Below are 24,255 nucleotides of genomic sequence, written 5' to 3'. Positions count from 1 at the left end.
ATAATTCAACCCTTTGGCCTAGATGAGGGTTGTCAAACTGCCGGCCTGCAGGCCGGATGTATCATGCCGAAATCACACCCACCCCATTGCCGGCAATGGAAAAAAAGTTGCAATACATTGCGACACGTCACGTGACATTGCGAGTTTGATACCCCTGGCCTACATGATTGAGTCTTCATTGAAATAGATCCATGGGTGTTTATTTTTATTGTGATTTTTAGTATTAGTTTTTACTGAAGAATTTTTTACAGAGTAAAAATAATACAAGTTTAAAGAAGAAAAAGTAAAAAAAGTGAGAAGTTAAATAAGAATATAGAAAAGAAAAATAATATAAAGAAGTAGTTTCTACTTTACTTTGCAGCCGTTACAAATAAATACATTTATATTTTATCCTCTCTATGGCTGTATCATGGGTAATTTCCATATTCTTCACTTCCTAATCGTCAAACCCATAAATCACAAATTCATTTTTTTCTGTTTTCATCAAAAAGTCCATAAACTACACTGACAAATGTAGTTGCTGCTTTTCCCTAATCAAGCAAGTCAATTTTGCCAAGTCTGTAAATTCTGTCATCTTTATCAACCAATACTCTGTTATGGATAATTCAGAATCCTTCCATCTTTGTGCAACCAATAATTTCACTGCAATTACCATGTTCTCTGTGTTTTATTTATAAGACGCCCAGAGTTTAGAGTCAGGTTCCCTCTAAACTTTCCCAGTCAGTCAGTATCCTGAAACTATACAAGATAGCACATCTTTGATTTAGTAGCAAAGTCCTGGACATGAAATGACATAGATGGCAGACGAGAATGATGCCATGTTGTTCTTTGTACACAAAGTGCCCTGTTGCTCCTAATTCAGTGCTCACACTGACCCTTCTCCATCTCCATGAGTCTGGAAGTGTCAGATACATGTTCCCCTTCCATCTTCATACCTTTGTCAGAAATTCCCCTTCATGCCATATCAAATCTCTTCACTCTGTTTCTGATTCAAGATAGAACAGATTTTCCCTTTCTACTACTTTGTAAGGAATTTTACCCATTTCCGAATTCTCCCTGTGTTTGAGATGAGGCACTGTTTATATTTCTTCAGTTATGCCATTGTCTCAACTTTCCCATTTAATCCCCCTCCCCCCTGAACTCTTTAGAGACACAACTTTTACTTGGCCAGCCAGTTGGATTTCATTTCTGAGAGTATTGCTAAAGTTCATGACCATCATAGCTTGCCTCCCAAGAAGATTCTGTGTCTGAATAGTTCAGTGAATCAAATCTTTTAAGTCTGTCCTTCCTGCTTTGTGAGTTCAAAATATGGTCTCTCGTCAATTCCCCACCTCCAAGATGGAGGGTGAGAGGCTAGAAGTATGGAGGAGGGATGAACTGTGCTTCATGACTAGGAAGGAATGGTTTAAAAAAGGGAATATATTTTCAGTGTGGTTAGAAGCTGCAGATGAATAATTGTAAAGTTGATTTCTGCTATCACATTGGTCCAGTAAATGTGGTATTCAACATATGTCTGGGGGAATTTGATAAAAAGTCTGATATAATCAGTAGTAATGAAGGGGACATCTCTGATTAGGACGATCATCAGAGCTTTTGTAGGACGTCTTAGCATGGTCTAGTTCAGGGGTCGGCAACCTTAAACACTCAAAGAGCCATTTGGACCCATTTCCCACAGAAAAGAAAACACCAGGAGCCACAAGACCCTTTGGACATCTAAAATGAAGATAACACTGCATATATCCTTTTTTACCTTTATGCTATGTATTTTTTTAAAAAAAACAGAGAGCCGCAGTAGAGGGATGAAAGAGCCACATGCCGCTCCGGAGCCATGGGTGGCTGACCCCTGCTCTAGTTGATCTTTAAGGAGGTACCTCCTGGCCTCCAGGTTTCTAGAATGGGGGGAAGCTGCGAGGCATTTGGTAGCAATCATGGATGGTAGACCTGTGGGGCCTGAAATTAAACAGAAAATCATGTGACCATTAGGGACTTATGACATCACTTCCCATTTGGTCATTAGGTGAAACATCAAGTATGACACACGTCTCGCACAGACATCAAGTGAGTGTGACGTGATTTTACTTCTGTGTTCTGCATGAACTCTGACACAAGCCTGTTGGGGAGCACACAAAACTGCTGGGATGCAGTATAATCCCCAGGAATTTGGGGCTGCTGCAGTGGTTGTAACTGCAAGAATTGGAAGCAAAGCTGTGCGGGGGGGGGAGGGATTATAATGTTGTAACTTCAGATAGTCACTAAACAAGGCAGTAAGACAGCTTTCTGAAAACGTATTGCAAATTGTGGGTCTGATTGGTTAAGCTATGGTAACTTAAAATATCTCCTAATTAATTGCAAGCAGGCATCAAAACAAGAGGATAGGAAAAAGAAATCTAGGATTTAAATGTTGGGGTATTTTTCTCTCTCTCTATTTATTTTTGTCATATTTATGTAGTGTATACCAGAGGTGGTGACCCTTTGAGTGCTGAATGCAATGAAATTTCATTTTAATGTATGGTGATTAGTGTACATTCAAAGTGACAAGTTATTATTCTATTCTTCTATTATTCCTATTCTATTCTCCCTCCCTCCCTCTCTCCTTCAGAAAAGTCAAGCTTCATTGCAGCTCAACTTGCTTATATCTGCAATAAGGAATTTTATCTACTCAAGCTGAGTCCTTGACTTTATTTAAGATACAGTGTATCTAGAAGTGTTCAGGAGGCATCCTCTGGGATATATATCAGAGTAGGGGGCCCCCAGAATTTTCAGAGGGGAAAAAAAGTCGGGGGAGATTTTTAAGATATGAAAAATCCTGACTTGCGCAATTAAGTATCTGCCTGCTTAGCCTGCAAGCTTGACATGTAAGAGATTTAAAAGCTAACATAAGGGGGAAATGTGCTCAACTGACATGGTATAATTTTATGAGAAACCATCCTACCAAAATCTTTTGATCTGTTTGAACTTACATCAGGTTTTGTTACCTTGAAGTAGATTGGGCCGATACTAAAAGGCTTCAAAGACCAAAAGTTCCTCATTAAAAAAGTATGGTTTGGCCTGTAGCAGCCCTGAGAGGAAAATGTGCAGAGGAGGAAATCACCTAGAAAGGAAACTCTGGACTGGATTGTACAAGCACCGCCCTCAAGACGGTGAGAAGCGTCTGCCTTGTTAAGAAAGAGATAGGCAGGAGCATCTGAATAATCAATAAATAGGCTGAGAAGTCCAAGACCAAAATGAATGGCACATTACTCTGGTCATGAAGGTGTTGAAGGACTACTCAGTCTTAACTGATACCATGGAAAATATAATTAATGAAAGACTTAATTTGCTGCATCTAATTTGAGTAACACGACCGCAGCTAACAACAACAATTTGAGTAACAGTGCAATATATTCAAGCTGTCTGTAACTATAACCAAAGGCAATTAAAAACTGTCCCTCTGTGAGCCATTTTATTGTTAGTTTTTAATGTTGTTGTTGTTAGTTGTGAAGTCGTGTCTGACCCATCGCAACCCTATGGACAACGTTCCTCCAGGCCTTCCTGTCCTCTACCATCTTCTGGAGTCCATTTAAGCTCACACCTACTGCTTCAGTGACTCCATCCAGCCACCTCATTCTCTGTCGTCCCTTTCTTCTCTTGCCCTCAATCTTTCCCAGAATTAGGCTCTTCTCCAGTGAGTCCTTCCTACTCATTACGTGGCCAAAGTATTTGAGTTTCAACTTCAGGATCTGGCCTTCTAAAGAGCAGTCAGGATTGATCTCCTCTAGGACTGACCGGTTTGAACGCCTTGCAGTCCAAGGTACTCGCAAGAGTCTTCTCCAGCACCACAGTTCAAAGGCCTCAATTTTTTTAAATTTAATTAAGTTTTTAATGTAATAATATGTTAATTTTAAATATAGTTTTACTGTCATACCTGCTGCTTCTCCTATTGTGTGTGCGTGTATGTGTTCATGTATCTTTTGTTATTGAATTATTCTCTGATTAATTGATTCATTATATGCCATCAGGTCGGTATCAACCCTTAGCAACCACATAAATAGACTTTATCCGTGATGATTTGTCCTCAACCCAGTCCTTCAGGGTTTCCAGTGGTGCACACATGCAATCCATCTTGCTTCTGATTTGCCCTTTTATATTCCTTCAGCCTTTTCCCAGCATTAAAATCTTATCCAGAGAACTAGGTCTTCACATAATGGCTCCAAAGGAGGATAATTTGAGCCTGGTCATTTGTTCCTTGAGAGAGAACTTTGGTTAAAGATGGCATACAGATGTTAAAATAGAGAGGTTTTTGGTTCTTTGTGACATATTTGGGTTGACTTTGAGTTGAAGAAATAAAAGCTGAAATGTTTGAAAAGGGAAGAGGGAAATGCCCTGTGCCTCTTTTCTGCCTTTCTTTACAGAGTAGGACTATGGGAGGTATGATTGATTATGTTGGTCACTTTGTCCTTTAGAGTTGTTTCATAAAGGAAGGATTCTGTGTAAATAGACCTTCCTCTTAAGGGATATTTGGCTGATTTTTATTAATTAGCACGTGAGTATGGGGAGAAGTGTCCTGGTAATAAATGCTTGTCAGTAAGCAAGTTGTGGAAATATGAATGTGTGTTTTGGAGTTAACATTTATTTGTCATGTAGGTCAGGAACTATAGTTTTGATAATTGTTTTTCCAGATGTGGACACTCTTCTCCTGCCTCCCCCTGTCCTACTCTACTTAATAAAGAATTGTTTGGACATATTGGTCATCAGCTAATTATCAACAATCTCCTTTAATGAGCATTCAAAAAGTTGTAAATATGTCTGACCTTTAATAGACATTGGCAGATTGTGTTTAGCTAATTGTACCATTTAAACAAACAACCAAAATTGTGTGTGTGTGTGTGTGTGTGTGTGTGTGTGTATGGAGATAGATAGATAGATAGATAGATAGATAGATAGATAGATAGATAGATAGATAGATGATAGATAGATAGATAGATAGATAGATAGATAGATAGATAGATAGATAGATAGATAGTAATTGGTCAATCCTATTATACTGAATAAGACTGCAAGGAATCTAAATGGTGTGGGCTCTCTGGTAAAGCTTCCTTATACTTATCTAGCTGTGTAAGAGTATAAAATAAGTTGTACATTAACATGCTATAAAAATATGTTTACTATGCAGTTATAGTTACTTGTCATTGTTCAGAAAACACAGAGAAATCTGACAAATTAAAAACAGAAGGATGTGTCTGGAAGGGCTTTTTCAGTCATTAAAAAGCTTCACCTCTCTGGCAAATTATTTAATGGCAACTTCTTGCTCACTGTATTGACATCTTCAAAGACATTGACATCTGTCAGCCTTTCAACTACCATTAAAAATATTATCCCATTTCCATTCTTTTATGCCAATTTTTAAAATTATACTCCTTGTTTTAAGTTGAAAATATGGTTGGTTTAAATGATGCTGTTCTTTCGTTTTCCGCCACCCAGCTGTGGTTTGAATAAATTGATGTTGAATCAAAGGTGGGATTTTAAAAGGAAAAGGTTTGATGGACTTGGAGTCCAAATCAGATGAGGCTTTATGATGAAAAGGTTTAATCCCAGTGCAAGCATTGCTTCTATCAGTTGAGCAGTACAAAGCTATTCATGTATCTATCTCTCTGTGCATCTCTCTCTCTTTCTCTCTCTCTCTCTGTATTTTTCAGAAGAAATTATACATGTTTCTTTTTTTTTTAAAGCACAGATCTCCTTAGGACTTGCAAATGTGGCATTAACTAATATACAGAGTGCTGATTTTCTTTTATCCACTAGAAGCTTATGACTATAGTACAGTTCTTGAATTGGAAATGAGAACTACAACACACGTTTAAAGCTGTGCTGTCTGATTTGTATTCAGTATACATGTCATTGCGGGATGAGTTACTCTAAGCCAAGCTGGTTCAGTAAAAGGCACAAACAATTTCCCAACCTGAAATTCAGAGAAAATGAAGTGAGGAGGCAAGAATAATGGATTAATTAATACTAGCACTACCTGATACTTGTGGATATAGCATTCTTTTCTAAATTAGTCTAGATTATGTTTTAGTGTTGTTTTCATTTGGATAAACATTATCTTAACATATACTTATAATAAAATGCATAGTAGTAAGTGTCGTTTATATTTCTGGCAGATCTAATGAATTCTATTTTTTATCAAATGTAGTAGAGAAAATGACTCTTTTTCCCCCATGGTAGCTGCCTTTGTATGAGCTTTAATTTCATACATTATAAGGCTATCTGAAGCCTTCTCTTTAAAAATGTAACTTGTTACTTTATAATATGTTATAGCCTCAAACCCTGAGATGGGTGGCAATAAATTTAGTAAATAAATAAAAATAAAAATTTTCCTTATTCTGCAGTTACATATTTTAGCTTGTTATTTGGCAGTGGGTTCAGTCTGTGCACCATCAATGAGTAGATATATTTAGACTTCATACAAATGCATCTAAATCTATATAAGTGTTTATTTATTTTATTTATTATTAAACTTACATGCCACCCACCTTGCCCGTCAGTGACTCTCTCTCTTTTTTTGTATGTATATGTGAGAGCTGTCTGTATTTATCTATCTTTCCATCCATCCATCCATCCTTCCTCCAAGATTTCTGCTTTCCATTACTCCTTTAGCCAGTATAAAATCACACTGATTTCGCATCTGACTTTAAAATTCCCTATCTAGTCCCAAGTATTACAGGTTTTGAAGACAATATTTTAGAATATCTGAGGAGTGAATAGGTAACAAGCTCAGGGGTAAAACCATGTTGGTTACTCACAGTGCTTTTTTTCTTAAAAAAAAAGAAGGTGTTTGTCACTGGGAGCGATGTCGGTGTCTGTAAGAACCCCTCTTGCTACGGCATCGCCGCCCGTCCTTTGCACCCCTGCCCCAGTGGCTTGGAGCCACAGGCCACGGGGATTCCTCTCCCCACAGTCGCCGTGGGGATTTCCCTCCCTGCAGTTGCCATGCCGCAGCCCATGCTGAGCCCCCACCCAGAGCTGCTACGAACCCTGACCCAGAGCTGTGTTCCTAGTGGCAGCGGTCTCCTGCACTGAACAGCTGAACCCCATCCCCGTCTCACCGGAAACCATCTCCGGCCTGGACTGACCGTTGATAAAAAACCCTTATCCCTCCCAACTCTGCCCTTTTCCCCCCTCCCCAACCCCCTAAAACAACCAGCTAAAAAAGATATTAGTGTTCTGTACCAGCCTGCTACCAGCCCTACAGAAATGGCAGGGACAACCCCTTTTACAAGAAGGCAAGAGGCTGGAACTAAGCCTGCCAAATTTATGGACACAAAAGCAAACAGAACAAGACACGAACCATGAAACAGGAGCTATTCAAGCGGTTGCCTTCAGCAAACCAGCCCTCCCACACATTCCCCTTTTATACAGTTCAGGGCGTGGCTTCTCTCTGCCTCCTTCCGAGGTGCCCCATTGCCTTCCTCTGTTTACTCCTGATTGACTGCCTCCTGTGTCGGGCGTCCTTGAACAGGGCCAGCTGTGGGTCATCTTCATCCACGCTGTCAGGCTCACACAGCTGGGTCTGCGTCGTGACCAGGTGAGAGGGGCCTGGCTGAGGGCTCTCATCAGCAAGCTCTCCAACCCCCTCAGCAATCTCTCCAACACCCCCCTCCTCCTCCTCCTCTGAATCGTCCGACCCAACTGCCGAATCCACAGGCTGACCCTGAATCACAACAATTGTTGTTGTTGTTAGTTGCAAAGTCGTGTCCGACCCATCGCGAACCTATGGACAATGTTCCTCCAGGCCTTCCTGTCCTCTACCATCTTCTGGAGTCCATTTACGCCTACTGCTTCAGTGACTCCATCCAGCCACCTCATTCTCTGTCGTCCCCTTCTTCTATTGCCCTCAATCTTTCCCAGCATTAGGCTCTTCTCCAGTGAGTCCTTCCTTCTCATTAGGTGGCCAAAGTATTTGAGTTTTAGCTTCAGGATCTGGCCTTCTAAAGAGCAGTCAGGATTGATCTCCTCTAGGACTGACCGGTTTGATCGCCTTGCAGTCCAAGGGACTCGCAGGAGTCTTCTCCAGCACCACAGTTCAAAGGCTTCAATTCTTTGGCGCTCAGCCTTTCTTATGGTCCAGCTTTCACTGCCATACATTGCAACTGGGAAGACCATAGCCTTGACTATACGCACTTTTGTTGACAGGGTGATGTCTCTGCTTTTTAGTGTGCTGTCTAGATTTGCCATGGCTTTCCTTCCAAGGAGCAAGCGTCTTTTAATTTCTTGGCTACAGTCCCCATCTGCAGTGATCTTGGAGCCCAGGAAAATAAAATCTGTCACTACCTCCATTTCTTCCCCATCTATTTGCCAGGAATTGAGAGGGCCAGATGCCATGATCTTAGTTTTCTTAATGTTTAGTTTCAACCCAAGTTTTGCACTCTCCTTCTTCACTCGCAACAAGAGGCTCTTTAGTTCCTCTTCACTTTCTGCCATTAGAGTGGTATCATCTGCATATCTTAGGTTGTTGATGTTTCTTCCAGCAATCTTAATTCCAACTTTTGATTCATCTAGCCCTGCCTTTCTCATGATGTGCTCTGCATATAAGTTAAATAGGCAAGGCGACAGTATACAGCCTTGCCGGACTCCTTTCCCAATTTTGAACCAATCAGTGGTTCCGTGTCCAGTTCTCACTGTTGCTTCTTGGCCCGCATATAGGTTTCTCAAGAGACAAATAAGATGGTCTGGTATGCCCATCTCTTTAAGGACTTGCCACAGTTTGTTGTGATCCACACAATCAAAGGCTTTAGCATAGTCAATGAAGCAGAAGTAGATGTTTTTCTGGAACTCTCTAGCTTTTTCCATGATCCAGCGTATGTTAGCAATTTGATCTCTAGTTCCTCTGCCTCTTCGAAATCCTGCCTGTACTTCTGGTAGTTCTCGATCCACATACTGCTGGAGTCTAGCTTGTAGGATTTTAAGCATAACTTTACTAGCATGTGAAATGAGTGCAATGGTGCGATAGTTTGAACATTCTTTGGCACTGCCTTTCTTTGGAATTGGAATGTAAACTGATCTTTTCCAATCCTGTGGCCACTGTTGAGTTTTCCAAATTTGCTGGCAAATTAAGTGTAGCACTTTTACTGCATCGTCTTTTAAGATTTTGAATAGCTCAGCTGGAATACTGTCACCTCCACTAGCTTTGTTGTTGCTCAGCTTTTCTAAGGCCCACTTCACTTCACATTCTAGGATGTCTGGCTCGAGGTCAGTGACCACCTCATTGTGATTATCAGGGACGTTAAGCTCATTCTTGTATAGTTCTTCTGTGTAATTTTGCCACCTCTTCTTAATCTGTTCTGCCTTTGTTAGGTCCCTGCCATTTTTTTTTTTTACTTCCATTTATATCCCGCCCTTCTCCGAAGACTCAGGGCGGCTTACAAGCTTGGTCCTTTATCATGCCCATTTTTGCATGAAACGTTCCTTTCATCTCTCCAATTTTCTTGAAAAGATCTCTGGTCCTCCCTATTCTATTATTTTCTTCTATTTCTTTGCATTGTTCATTTAAGAAGGCATTCTTATCTCTTCTAGCTATTCTTTGGAATTCTGCATTTAATTGGGCATATCTTTCTTTTTCTCCCTTGCCTTTCGCTTCCCTCCTTTCCTCAGCTATTTGCAAAGCTTCCTCATACAGCCATTTTGCTTTCTTGCATTTCTTTTTCTTTGGGATGGTTTTGGTTGCTACCTGTTGTACAATGTTGCGAACCTCTGTCCATAGTTCTTCAGGCACTCTGTCTATCAGATCTAATTCCTTAAATCTATTTGTCACCTCTACTGTATATTGAACAGGGATATGATTTAATTCATACCTGACTGGCCTAGCGCTTTTCCCTACTTTCTTTAATTTAAGCCTAAACTTTGCAACAAGAAGCTCATGGTCTGAGCCACAGTCAGCTCCTGGTCTTGTTTTTACTGACTGTATAGAGCTTCTCCATCTTTGGCCGCAGAGCATATAGTCAATCTGATTTCTGTGTTGACCATCTAGTGATGTCCATATGTAAAGCCGTCTCTTGGGTTGTTGGAAAAAAGTGTTTGCTATGACCATCATATTCTCTTGACAAAAATCTATCAGCCTGTGCCCTGCTTCATTTTGTATTCCAAGGCCAAACTTGCCTGTTATTCCAGTTATCTTTTGGCTTCCTACTTTAGCATTCCAATCCCCCATGATGATAAGGACATCATTTTTTGGTGTTAGTTCTATAAGGTGCTGTAGGGCTTCATAGAACCGGTCAATTTCATCCTCTTTAGCACCGGTGGGTGGGGCATAGACTTGGACTACTGTGATATTCAATGGTTTGCCTTGGATTCGAACTGAGATCATTCTGTCATTTTGAGGATTGTATCCCAGTATAGCTTTTCCTACTTTTTTATTGACTATGAAGGCTACTCCATTTCTTCTGAGGGATTCTTGCCCGCAGTAGTATACCTGATGGTCATCTGAATTAAATTCACCCATTCCTGTCCATTTTAGTTCGCTGATACCTAAGATGTCGATGTTTAGTCTTGTCATCTCTTGTTTGACCACGTCCAGCTTTCCTTGATTCATGGATCTTACATTCCAGGTTCCTATGGAGAAAAAATCTTTACAGCATCGGACTTTCCTTTCACCACCAGACATATCCACAGCTGAGCGTCCTTTCGACTTTGGCCCAGTCGCTTCATTCTTTCTGGCGCTACTAGTACTAGCCCTCTGCTCTTCCCCAGTAGCATATTGGACGCCTTCCGACCTGAGGGGCTCATCTTCCAGCGTCATATTGTTTTGCCTTTTGGTAATGTCCATAGGATTTTCATGGCAAAGATACTGGAGTGGTTTGCCATTTCCTTCTCCAGTGGATCACGTTTTGTCAGAACTCTCTGCTATGACCTTTCCGTCTTGGGTGGCCCTGCACGGCATAGCTCATAGCTTCATTGAATTACACAAGCCCCTTCGCCACGACAAGGCAGTAATCCATGAAGGGGCTTTTTAATCCATTTCAACCAATGGCCCCTATCCATGCCCAACCACCTCTCAGGGTCCCAACAGTTGGGCCCGTCCTCAAGGGAGATAGAACAAAGGGCGACAGGTCATATCCAGGAGGCAGGAGCCCTCCTGAGGGCGTATAACTCCGCATTAGAATAATATAAATGAACCATATGCTAAAATGTCCGCATGGGCTATCACAAGCAGCTGTTATGTTCAGGTTCAGGTTTGGATGGGAAGAAACACGCTTCGACTCAATCCTGCCAGGACTGTGTGGCTGTACATACTGGCATCTCAGGTGAATCATTTTTTTCCATCATTAACGATGGGGGATAAGGTGCTACCCCCCCCCCCGGGCTCGTAACTTGGGCATTCTCCTGGATTCACGGCTCAGTTTGGAAGATCATATATTAACTGTGATCAGGGGGGCTTTTGCCCAGATTTGCCTGGTGCGCCAGTTGCGACCCTATTTGGACCGAGATGCCCTATGCACAGTCACTCGTGCTCATTACCTCTCGGTTAGACTACTGCAACGCTCTCTACATGGGGCTACCCTTGAGGACCACTCGGAGGCTTCAGCTGGTGCAAAATGCAGCTGCGTGAGTCGTAATGGGAGTTTCCCGATACTCTCATGTAACACCTCTTCTCCGCGAGCTGCATTGGCTTCCAATTCTCCGGGTGTGATTCAAGGTGCTGGTGATGACCTATAAAGCCCTAAGTGGCATGGGTCCAGATTATCTCAGGGAGCACCTGCTGCCAGCATCAGCCTCCCAGCGTCCTGTGCGCTTCCACAGGGAGGGCCTCCTTAGGGTTCCGCTGGTTAGGGAATGCCAACGGATGGTTCCAAGGGGGAGGGCATTCTCTGTGGGCGTGCCTGCCCTATGGAATGAACTGCCGGTAGAACTTCGGACTGCCCCAGACCTTTGCTCGTTTCGCCGGGACCTTAAAACTTGGTTGTTTGATCTTGCTGGCCTGGACTGAGGGGGGTTTAATTTAATTTTAATTTAATTTTAATTTAATTTTAATTTAATTTTAATTTAATTTTAATTTAATTTTAATTTAATTTTAATTTAATTTTAATTTAATTTTAATTTAATTTTAATTTAATTTTAATTTAATTTTAATTTAATTTTAATTTAATTTTAATTTAATTTTAATTTGTTTAATTGTGGGCTAGTCTTATTTAATTCTATTTTAAAGTGTACTTATTTGTATTGTTCTAACTCGCCCTGTAAATCGCCCTGAGTCCTTCGGGAATAGGGCAGTATATAAAATCAAATAAATAAATAAATAAATAAATAAATAAATAAATAAATAAATAAATAAATAAATAAACAAACAGTTGACGGCCTCCTGCACCATCCCTGAAACCACCTGAAGATGTCCCGGCTATGGAGCGCTGTGTTGGGCCGCCCAGCGTCTCCGGCGCCAAACAGCTGATGGCCTCCGGCCACGACACTTGTTCACTTACTGCCCCGTCGCTTCTAAACGCAGTAAGTGAGCGAGCGAGCAAGTGGCGTTTGGAAGCATTTAGAAGCGATGGGGCAGTGAGTGAGTGAATGAGCAAATGGCATTTGGAAGCGTTTAGAAGCAACTAGATCATGCTTTCTTCTGTGATCTCTGTCTATGTGCTATCTCTAAGAATATACATCTGTATAAACATCTGACAGCCTATCCTCTAGAACATCCATTCCTCTTTTCATTTTAATGCATTAGACAACTAACTTTATCTAGCTGACATTGACTTCTTTATGCTTGTAGAGGTATGCTTGTTCAGAAAAAGTGAAAACGTTGATTATTTTTTATAAAAAGTTGGAATTGTAATTGAGCTGATATAATATGATATAGCAGGGTTGATAAAGCAGTGTAAATTGATTACGGTATATAATTGGAAGAGAAGCTTCAACATTTCTTGCCAGAGTTGTTATCAGGCTTAATACACAGAAGTGCATACACATCCACAACTACATGTATGTGCATGTATGTGTGGCCATGAATGGTTCCAGCATTTTCAAAATATAAGATATTATGGGGAAAGTGAGTGAGTGAGAGAGAGAAAGAGATGAGATTCTTAATTGAAATGTACAAAGAATATGGAAGATGTATGCATGGACTTAATGTGGTTTTGGGAACACTTCCTGACACATAACGTTAGCTGACATTTAGGGCTGAATTGGTGTCTTTCTTTTTTTTTAACGTGGCTTGTTTGAACCTGGAACAAATTTGTTGTTCTTTGTTGTTTTTGTTTCCAAAACTTTATTTCTTCTGAGCTAATATATGATTCACTTTTCCATTGGATGAACCATTTCTGTTTCTTGGACTTTTCCTTCTATTATTTTTCTTTGTGAGGTTTTTGTTTTTTGTTTTTCTTTTTGGAGATATCAACTTTTAAATATGGTGTATTAAAGCAATTCAACACAGATTTTTCCTTTTTTTCACAATACAATAGCCTCTCATTATAATAATTGAGAGAGCCAGGGTTGCTAGCAATTGTAAGGGCTGAAGTTAATTTAAAGGGATTTGATAAAGTAGTCTCCTTTTTGATAAAGTGGAAAAATTGGGCTTAATGGCCCCCCTGTACATGGATTCACAGTTGACTTCAGAGTCATCCTGGTGAGATAGTCAGCATATAAATTTAATAAATAACTTTTTTTTTCAAATGCCCCTATCAGGAATTGAATTTGAATGAGGTTTCAGAAAAGCAAATGTTCTATGCTGGTGGTACTAAGCTCCCAAAGATCTAGCATGGGATAAATGAATTCTTCCTAATAAAAATAACTCCCTGCCTTTTTCTAATCATCATTTCTTCCCTACAGTAATTTGAAAAGTAAAACAAAGTGAAACAAACCACTACTCCCTCCATGCAGGGAAAATTTCCTTGAGTCATACTTGGATATCCTATTTGCAAATAATATCTTACTTACCTAGTTGAGGTGGTGTAGTTGGGGAGAAGGGAGGAGTACAAAGTTCCTGCCTTCGCTGCAACTTACCTGTGCAACATTTGCCTCAGCAGCAATTCCTATTGGCTTTCTTAAGCCTATTGCAGTGGTAGGCAATTTTGGCTCTTTTATGACTCGTGGAAGTCCACGAGTCATAAAAGAGCCAAAATTGCCTACCACTGCAATAGGCTTTTGAAAGCCAATAGCAGCAGAGCTTGTGCAAAAGGTTTTTGGTTTTTGGTTTTTTTACAAAAAAAAGGTGCTGGAATGCCGTTCTGAGCTTTCTATGAGAAAAAAAGCCCTGGTTACCCACAATTTTCCAATCTCCATGTGAAGGGATCCAATAATTTTTTTTTAAAAAAATGAACAGCTTCAAAGACAACCACAAAACAGATAGCAGTCATACATTTCATAATAATGTTATAATTACTTAAACTCTAAAGGGCCTTGAGAATTAAGATGTCTTCATTTAGCATATAAATGGTACTAAAAGCAAGAGATAAATTAATTTTGGAAGAGGATTACAGCACTGGGATGCTGTACCAATGGGAATCTATATCCTAGTAATTAGCTGCCTCTTCTCAGTCTTCCAGAATACTTTTATTCTGATTTAACACTCAGACAAGGGCCTTTTCAGGTATTTTGAACCTCAATCATTAACAGTTGCCTGGAGTCATCTTGGCAAGATGGGCGAACAAGCAAACAGACACTCTGTATTTATTGCAGTTCTTCATAAAAAAAAATATCTAAATGTAATGATATACAGTACATGTATTTTTTATTATATGCATGTACTTCTTTTGATCTTGCTATGCCCATCATGTAAGGGGCTCTGTGCTTGTATACTTAACACATTATTTTTCATTTATTATTTCAACAGAAATTTGCTTATTTTTTTCTCCCTGATAGTATAAACAATGTGGAAACAGCAGCTTTGACAAAAAGCACTATTGATTGAGGTTAAAAGCCGCTTCCTGTATCTCATAATCTCATTTAGAATCACTGCACATTTTTAAGTTTCTCTTTCTCTGTTAGCAGCCTTAAGCAAATTTGCTCATGGAAAAAAAGTGTAAATGCAGTGACGTATTCCACTAATTCTTATCTCATTGATACTCTTGGCTAATAGTGGTTAATAAGTGAATTTGGAAATGAATAATGGGTGAATTTGGAGCTTTAGTGTTTTAAAACAAACTAGGCTATACAGTTTAACAGCTATACAGTTTAACACAAATGTATTTATGTAGTAGATTTATATGACTATCCATCTCATCTACATGACTCTGGGTGGCTAACAATATTAAAAACAGCAAAAAACAGATACAAAAAAATGCAAAACCCATAGCAGCTAGAGGAGAAGGTGGAGAATAAATCCACAATCAAACATTCAGCTCCATCCCATGCCCATTTTGTCCAGATTTGAGGAAACAGCCATGTCTTCAAAGTCTTATGGAGGGGCCAATATGAACGTTGCCAATTGAATCTCTGGAAGGATGATATTCCAAAGGACAAGTGTCATAAGGAAGACTGCTGCCCAGAGTCACTTTGTTGAGGTGATGGGTAGCATAAAAGTTCAATAAATAAATAAAACAGAAAAAGACTCTTCTCCTAAGTCCCACTAGCCAGCAGGTTCTAAAGTATGTTCCTTCTGTCAGGTAGATGGGATGGGTAGAAACAAGTGGGAAGAAACAGCCCCTCAAATAACCAAGCCCCAAGCTATAAAGGGCTCTAAAGATGACTACAGCACACTGAATTGCATCTAGTGTACTAGTAGGTAACGTAACTCGCAAACCAGTGGTGTCACACGCAGAAAAAGATCTATAGGTAACACTATCATATCCTGCAGCAGCTGAAACTTTAAGATCAGCCCCATTTACAGTACATTGCAGTAGTCCAATCTGGATACTTCTTGCTCTCTGGAATAAGTGAGTTTTACAAGCTTCTGATTTGCTTCTCTCTTTCTAAAAGATCTTTCCTATTGCAGGTATGAAGTTTGCACTATTTGCATACAGATTAAATTCTTTGTTGCTTACAATCTAGTTGTACCATATCCTTGGAACTGAATTACTTGTTCTTTATAGTAATCAGCCTAGTTCTGCAAATCAGCATTTGTCCAGAAACTTCAGTAAATTTTGCATAGCATCTTTGTTGTTTTGGTTCTTGTTGTATAGCTCATTTGTCCTTTGAGTTTCCTTCACAGGCTTATACTGCCTGAGGCCTTCAACACATAGCGTTCCTCTCTAAAATGTTTTTGTAAACATTTCCTTAGCTCTGTAAACACACATTGTAGAAAACCAAATGCTAAGTTCATGAAACCGTAATTGAACATAATATCAATACCATGCAGAATATTTCAGTCTTAATCAATCATCATTGTCCCAATGAAATAAGTAGGCCTTAAAATTGTTCAGATTTGATTGAATCTGTTAAGAGGGAAGTTGTTTTTAATTAAAGAAAATTTGTATAGAGATATATACATGCACACAAATACATACACATGCACACATAACATTTTAAAACACTGACATGAAATCTTTAATCAAACAATTGTTTACAACGTGAGTCACAAAAATAGAACAATAAAAAATCTGGCCTTTAAAAACCCCCAAACTATTATCAAGATATTTATATAAAGCAATGTTTGACCCTGAAAGTTAATATTGGCAACAAAATGACTAACTACAGAAATTATTCCATTATAAGCATTATAATCAGGAAAACCTTCCCTAATTGATGTGTTTCTCTCCTAAAATTGCAAAGGCATTCAGAGATTGAAAAGAAAATTGCTTAAAGAATTGTTAATTTGTTAAAAGAGAATATTTGTAGCTCGGAGTTGAAATGAGCGGTCCTTGGTGCTCTCTTAGCTTGGCTGTTTTCTTTCAGACATGTAATTACCCCAACTAGGTAACATCATCAGTGCAGTTGAGTCCAACCTTGCCAGACTAGGCTTCTTGTCAGCCTCAATTCCCAAATTGAACTACAACCAAGCAAAACAAACCTTGCTTCAAAGGGTAGAGGACATCGAGAGGCAAGTGGACTTAGCTATAGCTCCGCTGTTTCTGGCTCCAGACTCTATTAGATACGTGGTTATACCTGCCAGGTATCTTAGTTAGTTGGAGTCAGTAAACCACCGGAAAGCATTCTCGCTTGCACGGTGCCGTGCATTTCCATCGGTCATCCTGTACGGCAAGTATAAAAAGACACCATTGGCTGAAAGACTCTGCTTCTGTGGCTCAGGAGAGGTGGAGACCATTGGACACGTACTCCTTCGATGTTCCTTCTATAGAGCTATTCAGGAAAAAAAACATATCCTCCCCATAAGTGATAGGTATCCTGGTCGTTGGGAAAGTATTTATCTCCAGTGGCTGCTTAAGGATGAGCAGGCAGTGATCACGGCACAGGTGGCTAGATTCTGTGCAGCAGCGTTGGGGATTCGCCAGAAACATAAATAAACATTTTGGATCCTTAATAATCAGTGTAGAATTGTTAATTTATCAAGAATTTAAAAATTGGTTGAACATATTTAAGCTTTGAAAGGGAAAAAATAAAATATAATGTAGAACTCTAGAACTAATTAGGAATCTGTTTTAAGCAGTCATTCTTATGTCTAAATCCAAGTATTTTATCTAATTTATACTTTGCCAATTCTGGTATGTAGTTAGAGTGGAATAAAAGGGAAATAAAATGGTAGTGTTCTTATATATGTAAATACAGGGATTTCTACTGATTAATATCTCTATGTAACATACAGTACAATACAGTGTCTCATATAAAAACAGTGGTCTTACACCTTGAGGATGCACTTTGAAGAAGTTTACAATAGTTAGATAAACAGATACCTGAATATTGACATAATTTGTATCTGTCAATCTTGATTCTTTAAACTCACAAAATGTTATATTAATAGAGTATTGGTCAGCAGCATAACATCTTTTTATAGTAGATACTTCTAAAAATAGGTTTCAAAAGTTGAAAGACATATAAATGGAAGTTTCAACACAAACTATCAATTGTATTTGTAAGCTAAATTTTAAAAAAAATGTTTATAATTACATTTTATATCTTCCAACCTCTGAAAATCATGTTCAAAGATAATGATGGAACTGATTCACATTTCGTGATTACAAAAGATACAGCAACAAACATATTAAGCTAAATCCACAGTTTTCTTTTTCTATTCTGTATCATACATATTTTACTTTAAAAACATTTTCTTAAAACTTTATGAAATTGTTGAGACACTAAAGAATCTTCTGCCTGCCATGTTTTATTTTTTATTTAAATGAAAACAAATTAGTCTAGATATGGCTGATATTAATTCCCAAATGTATGGGAATATAGCATCTCTTACTACTTTGATTATTTATTTCCAGATAAAAAATGATTATTTATTAATTTGTTTAATAATACATGTGTGTTTCTATGCTTGTGTGGATACATCATTTTATGACTTCCCTATTTTACACAAATATAAATCCCAGTCTTCAGTTTTGTATTAAAATGGTACTGCAAAAGTTGATCTCTTTTCTGACTGATACAAGATACAAGTGCACCTAAACATTGGTTGGAACAGTTCTTATTGTCACAAATCTTGTATTTATTCTATATAGTTTATCTATTTCTATCTCATCTCATCCTCTCCTCCAAAGTTGCTAAAGGTTTCTCTAATATCTTCACTGCAATCCTCTGAAATTGCTCTAAATCTCAAAACATAATTCTTTCACTCTTAATTCCAATAGAGCCAGATCTAATTCTTTTTTCAACTCTCTTGTCTATAACTTTGTCTTACTTTGGAAAGTTTCCACTATTCATTAGTTTTATATGAAACTTACAGGCACTTGTTTTACCAAGCTTTTTTTCAGCCATTTTTTTTAAAAAAAGCTGTCAATTTAATATCAGTTGATACAGCTAATTTACTGGCCAATTGCTCAACATGTTCTGAAGCAAATCTGGTATAATTCCTCTCTCCGCAGATTACTCTAGCAATCCTCTCCTCCCTTCTACTACTTTTGCTGCTTTTCTGGTGGTAAGGCAAGCTTCCCCCTTTATTTATTTTTTTAAAAAAATATATTGGTAAAACAAAAATTACAAATTCAAACAAAGAAAATAAGAAAATTGAAATATGACAGGGACATTAGGCAACACCAGTGCACTTACACATACATCCTTTGGGACCTCTTAAATATGGAGTGAGGTCCACAGATGTTAAGTTAGAATTAAAATTGTGAAGTTTAGTGACTGAGACAATTGAATCAGGTAAGATATTCCAGGCTTTGAGAATTCTGTTACAAAGATTAACTTTTTTATAATTGAGTTTAGAGTGGTTTACATTAAGTTTAAAATGGTTGTTTGCATCCATTACATTACAATGAATGCTAAAAAAATAATTTACAAGTATAACATTATTATGTACAATTTTGTATGCAGTACCTAAGTCTGACCGCAAGCATCACAGTTCTAAACTATCAAGCATTTCAAGCCTAGTAGCATTAGGTATTCTATTATGGATAGAAAACTGTAAGACCTTTTGTGTAAAGTACTTCTGAACTCGCTCGATTGTATTAATGTCCAATATGCGGTAAGGATTCCAGACAGCTGAACAGTATTCTAGGATTGGCCTAGCCTAGTGTATGTTTTGTAAGCTCTAATGAGCCATATAATATTTCCAGGGGGAAAAAACTTCATAGAATTAAATTCACAACTTTTAGGGCTTTTTTTTTTTAGCAATGCTGTTACAATGAACTTTACAACATAAATCATTAGAGATGAGTACTTCCAGGTCCTTAACAAAAGACGGTCTTCTACTTTGTCTTCCTGTGCCCTTAATATTTTTGTCTTCAATGGCACTCCCTTGTTAGTTAACGTCCCATTCAGTATCTCCATAGTTACAGACAGCATTACAGTCAGGTTCATGTTAGGTTGAGAAAATCTCTATCTAAACTAGTGACAACCAAAAGTGTTCAAGAAATGAAGCTTGTTTGAATTTTTTGTGTTCATAGGTTGCATTATGACTTTGAGCTTGATTGAAATCTCTCAACTTCCAGCTGCTCAACTTATGAGCCAACCACAAAAAACTCAGTTTCTGCTGTCCTGGTTACAAATGGGCAATCTCACAATCTCTCCTTTTTCCAGAGAGGCTGCGCTGGCCAGAATTCACTGTCTGACTGCTGATCTCTACAACAGTGCTATTCCTGCTCCTTCAGGGATACTTCACCATGTATTCTCACTGGAGGCTTACTTATAAGGCTCACTATAAAATGTCAATAATTTGAGAAAGCATTTTTCTACTTTTGATATGGCAGCTTTTCTGTTCTAACCGATGCAGACTTTCGGGGTGGGGGGTGGGGTGTATAAAAATTAAGCCAAAATATTTGTTCTTGTTGATTGGTGGTATTGTTATTTTAAAGATCATCTGTGACATGGAAGCCCAGATCCATACTCTGAGGGAAGAGCTGATTCAGGTGAATACTCAAAGAAAACAGCAGTTGGTAGAACTTAGTCTTCTTCGGGAAGAAGAAAAACAAAGAGCCGCTAGAGATCATGAGACTGCCATGAACAAACAGAAAACTGAGTCAGAAAAAATGATTCTGGATCTAAAGAAGACTAATACTGCAGAAAAGGAGATGGCGTTGGAAAAGGTAAGACTCAAAATATCTGATTAAGATATTGCAATTCAGAGATATTACAATTAATGTGAAACTAAATCAGCGTTGGAGTAAGTTTGGGAAGTGCAAATAGTATGTTATTATCTTCAGCCTGCACAATGCTCATAAACCAGCACTATAGATGTTGGAGCGGTTCTTTATTGAAGCCTCTAGCAAAGTGTGCTTTCAAATCAAAATTATAACACAAAGAGTTAATCTCAAAACAACAGAGTAGCCACGTCACTTCTCTGGATAAGTGGAGCATCTGTGCAACTGTTGCTTTTGCTGAAGAAAAATATTGTTTGAAATGCCCCAGTTTTGATTGTCATAGAGGCAAAGAGAGGCGATTCAGTAAGGCACTTCATTGCACCTCCTCAAAACTGAAGCAAAAATATCTCAACTCCAGAATGTGGCAGCATGGCCATTAATGCCACAGAATGCCTATGTGATACCACTACTGTATGAGCTGTGGTAGTTGCCAGTTGGCTTCTGGATATATAGGGCCTGATTATTTAAACATGGCATAGAGACTGGATATTTGTGGGACCTTGTATCTCCAGTTGTTTCTATCTCTCTGATAAGATCTGGTAGCATGGAGGCAGTTTATATCCCCTCAACTAACGTCATCTGTTGGAACTTTGGAGGCATGCCTCCCTTGTTGTTGCATCTGGTCTCTGGAGCAATCTTCCCCAGAGATCCATATGGCTCCCATCCTGAGGATGTTCCCAAGGACACGGAAAACTTGGCTGTTCTCTTAGGCCTCAAGGACAACATGGTTGGTGATTTTATTCTACCCTCTGGGTTGCTTTCTGGATGTATATCATCTGTGTCTTTGTTTTATTGTTCTGGCTTTTTCTTATGTAAAGTACCCAGAATCAGTTGGAGTCAGGAATTCTTTAATTCTATGTAATCAAACAAATAATGAGAACCATTCTCAAAGCAGTCATTTGGGCCCAGTTAACTCAAGCCACAGTTCCAAAATTTAAAGAGCGTAGTTTATTGGAAATTGAGATATACCCCAGTGGTGTCTAACCTCTGGCCCCAGAACTGAATACAAACTGTGTCCTCCAAAGCCTTGACTACAGAACCAAATGCCCTTCTAAAGGCTGGCATAGCGATGTAATTTGTAATGTGACGGAAGGGACACTTATCAAACACATAAAAACATTTTATGGAGTGCAGTTTCCCAGCATGCAATTGAAAAACTAAGATTAGGAACTTGGGCCAAATAAATGTATGAGTATACAGTTAGGGCCTGGGCTTTCCCACCATCTGAACTGGAATCAAATTTATTTAAAGTGTCCTACTTGTTAAAGGGTTTGTAAGTAATGCATTTATCAATTATTCCTGTTTTTCCCCCTTTGTATTTCCTTTTATGTAGTATCCATAAAACTTTTTTCTTCCCTTCCCTATTATCAAAGTGTAATTAATATATTAAATGTAGGCATATCTGCTAACAGTGTAATAAAGAGGGAAGTACGTGACAGTCTATAAGAATTTATGATGATACTGGGTTGTGGATGCACTCTGCAGGTTTTCTCATATAGTTAATTCTGACTTTGCCTTTCCAAGTTATTTAAGGGTCTTCTAATCTAGACACTCCTGCACTAGAGTGAAGATTAAGAGAAATTAAAAAAACTTCCTGTTTTGCAAGAGTAAACTGAAAGTGATATGATTTTTCTGTTTTGAATCCTTGATAGGAGTTGGAGAAATTGTAGGCTGTAGGTGATTAGTGCAGTGATAGAGAATGCACCACCTCTGCTCCACTCTGACCCCATTGTTTTTAGTCTGTATGTAATCTTGCAATTTTAATCTGTTTTTATGTTTTCATTCTTTTGATATCTCTATTTTTACTATATTTTAAGCTGCTCAGAGTCATTTTGGGGAGTGAGAGTGGGAGGATATAAATATAATAAATTTATTAAATAAATCACAAGGACTTATTAACAATGTATTCACTTATTATTAACAGGGTACCAGAGACACTATCAATAAAGTGTAAGGACCTACCTCAGCTAAGCCACCCAAGAAAGTAGAACTCTTGAAATAAGCATTGTCTCAAAAGGAAACTTTTATTAGGGGCTAGTGACAGCAGGGAATCAAGGCGAGATCTGAGAGAAAAACCTGCAAAGCGATATATTAAAAGTAGCATTCAATACTTCTCGACCCCCCTCCCCAGTGTCCCAGTGTTCATTTGAATCCCAGCCAATCCACAGATGGCATTGTGTTTTGGTAACCGGGTCTTTTCGGTGGGCTCTTCAAGGTCTCTCTCACTTTCAATTCTTCTGGCTCCAAGCACAAACCATCTCTCAGATAAAGGTGAGACATTTCATCCCCTGGGGCGGGGAGGGAAACAAGGCAACAAAGCGGAGAGTGCAAAGCATCCCCAAAAGCTCCCTCTCCCAACAGAATGGCAGGCAACAAAGAAAGCTACAAAGTTAAAATAACTGAGGATACATTACTTTGGGGCCTGACATAATGTGCATTCCTATTTAGTCTGACTTTTATTCCACTTCTGCCCAGCATTTTCTCTTGTCATGATTGCAGTAAATTGAATTTGCGTGTTTTGGTTCAAATGAATAATCAGAGAGTGTGGCCCAGAATCAGATATTACAAAGTTGTGTTCTTGTATAGGAACTTGAATATTGAAGTTCAGTCTTGACATATCTCAGAATAGTGTTGACATACCTCAGAAGGGAAATACTTTCTTGCCTATCTCTTTTTTACTACCTTTATTTTTCTTTGTTCGGTTATAAAAATTAGCCTCCCTTCAGCATTTGACTTGTTTCAGTTTGCTTACCATCCAAATCACTCTATAGAGGATGCTATTTCTTCTGTTCTCCATCTGAGCTGGAGCACTTAGAGGAAAGAAATACTCAAGTGCAACCGCTGTTTGTTGACTTCAGTTCGGCATTTAACCAATCATTCCTCAGCATCTAATAGACAAACTGGGCTTTTTAGGCTTTAATACTCCATTGTGCAACAGGATTCTTGATATTTTTTTTATTGACAGGCCCCAGTATGCGCGAGTTAGGACTAACGTCTCTAACACCATTTACTTGAGCACAGGTTCTCCGCAGGGCTGTGTCCTATGTCTGCTGTTGTTCACCCTGTTGACCCATGACTGTTGTGCAAGGTTTGCCACCAACCATATTGTGAAGTATGTAGATGGATACAACAGTAGTGGGCGTTATTCAAGATGACAATGAGGTTGCTTACCGCAAGGAGGTAGAGGGTTTGGTGAACTGGTGTAAGAAAAGCAGCCTAGTTTTAAACGTTGCAATTGGTGAAGCAGACACAGCAGTGCCTGCATTTTCTGCGTCACGTGAAAAAAGCACATCTTCCTTCCCCTGTCCTGACCACTTTCTATAAGGGATGATCAAGAGCATCCTGTCATATTGCATCACAGTCTGGTTTGGAAGCATGACTGCTTCAGACAGGAAGGGGGTGCAGAGAGTGGTGAGGATGGCTGAAAAGATTATTGGCAGTTCCCTCCCTTCCATCCAGGACTTAGCACATTAGCGTTGCTTGAGCAGGATCCACAGTATTGTCTTCACGACCTGTTTTCCTTGTTAACTTCTGAGAGGGAGGAGGCTTCGTGATATCCAAAGCAGAACATTTAGATTCAATCACAGTTTTGTTCCATAGAGTATCAACCTTGTGAACTCTCAAGCTTCCTCTTTCCGCTATGTAT

General features: G+C 38.9%; 1 protein-coding gene across 4 annotated transcripts in view; it reads left to right on the top strand.

Annotated features, from left to right (window-relative positions):
* CEP112 (centrosomal protein 112) overlaps positions 1 to 24,255 on the top strand; it is a gene marked incomplete at its 3' end in the record, with an annotated part of 302,148 nt that overhangs the window by 147,277 nt on the left and 130,616 nt on the right. For all 4 annotated transcript variants that reach the window (XM_083355444.1, XM_083355442.1, XM_083355443.1 and 1 more), the window contains one exon: positions 20,325 to 20,555. In XM_083355444.1, coding sequence (XP_083211570.1) covers positions 20,325 to 20,555 — 231 coding nt within the window. The remainder of the gene's footprint in view (positions 1 to 20,324; positions 20,556 to 24,255) is intronic.

The sequence above is a fragment of the Vipera ursinii genome, assembly GCF_947247035.1.
Source record: "Vipera ursinii genome assembly, chromosome: 2".
Classification (NCBI taxonomy): Eukaryota; Metazoa; Chordata; class Lepidosauria; order Squamata; family Viperidae; genus Vipera; species Vipera ursinii.
This window is presented reverse-complemented; position numbering and strand designations above follow the sequence as displayed.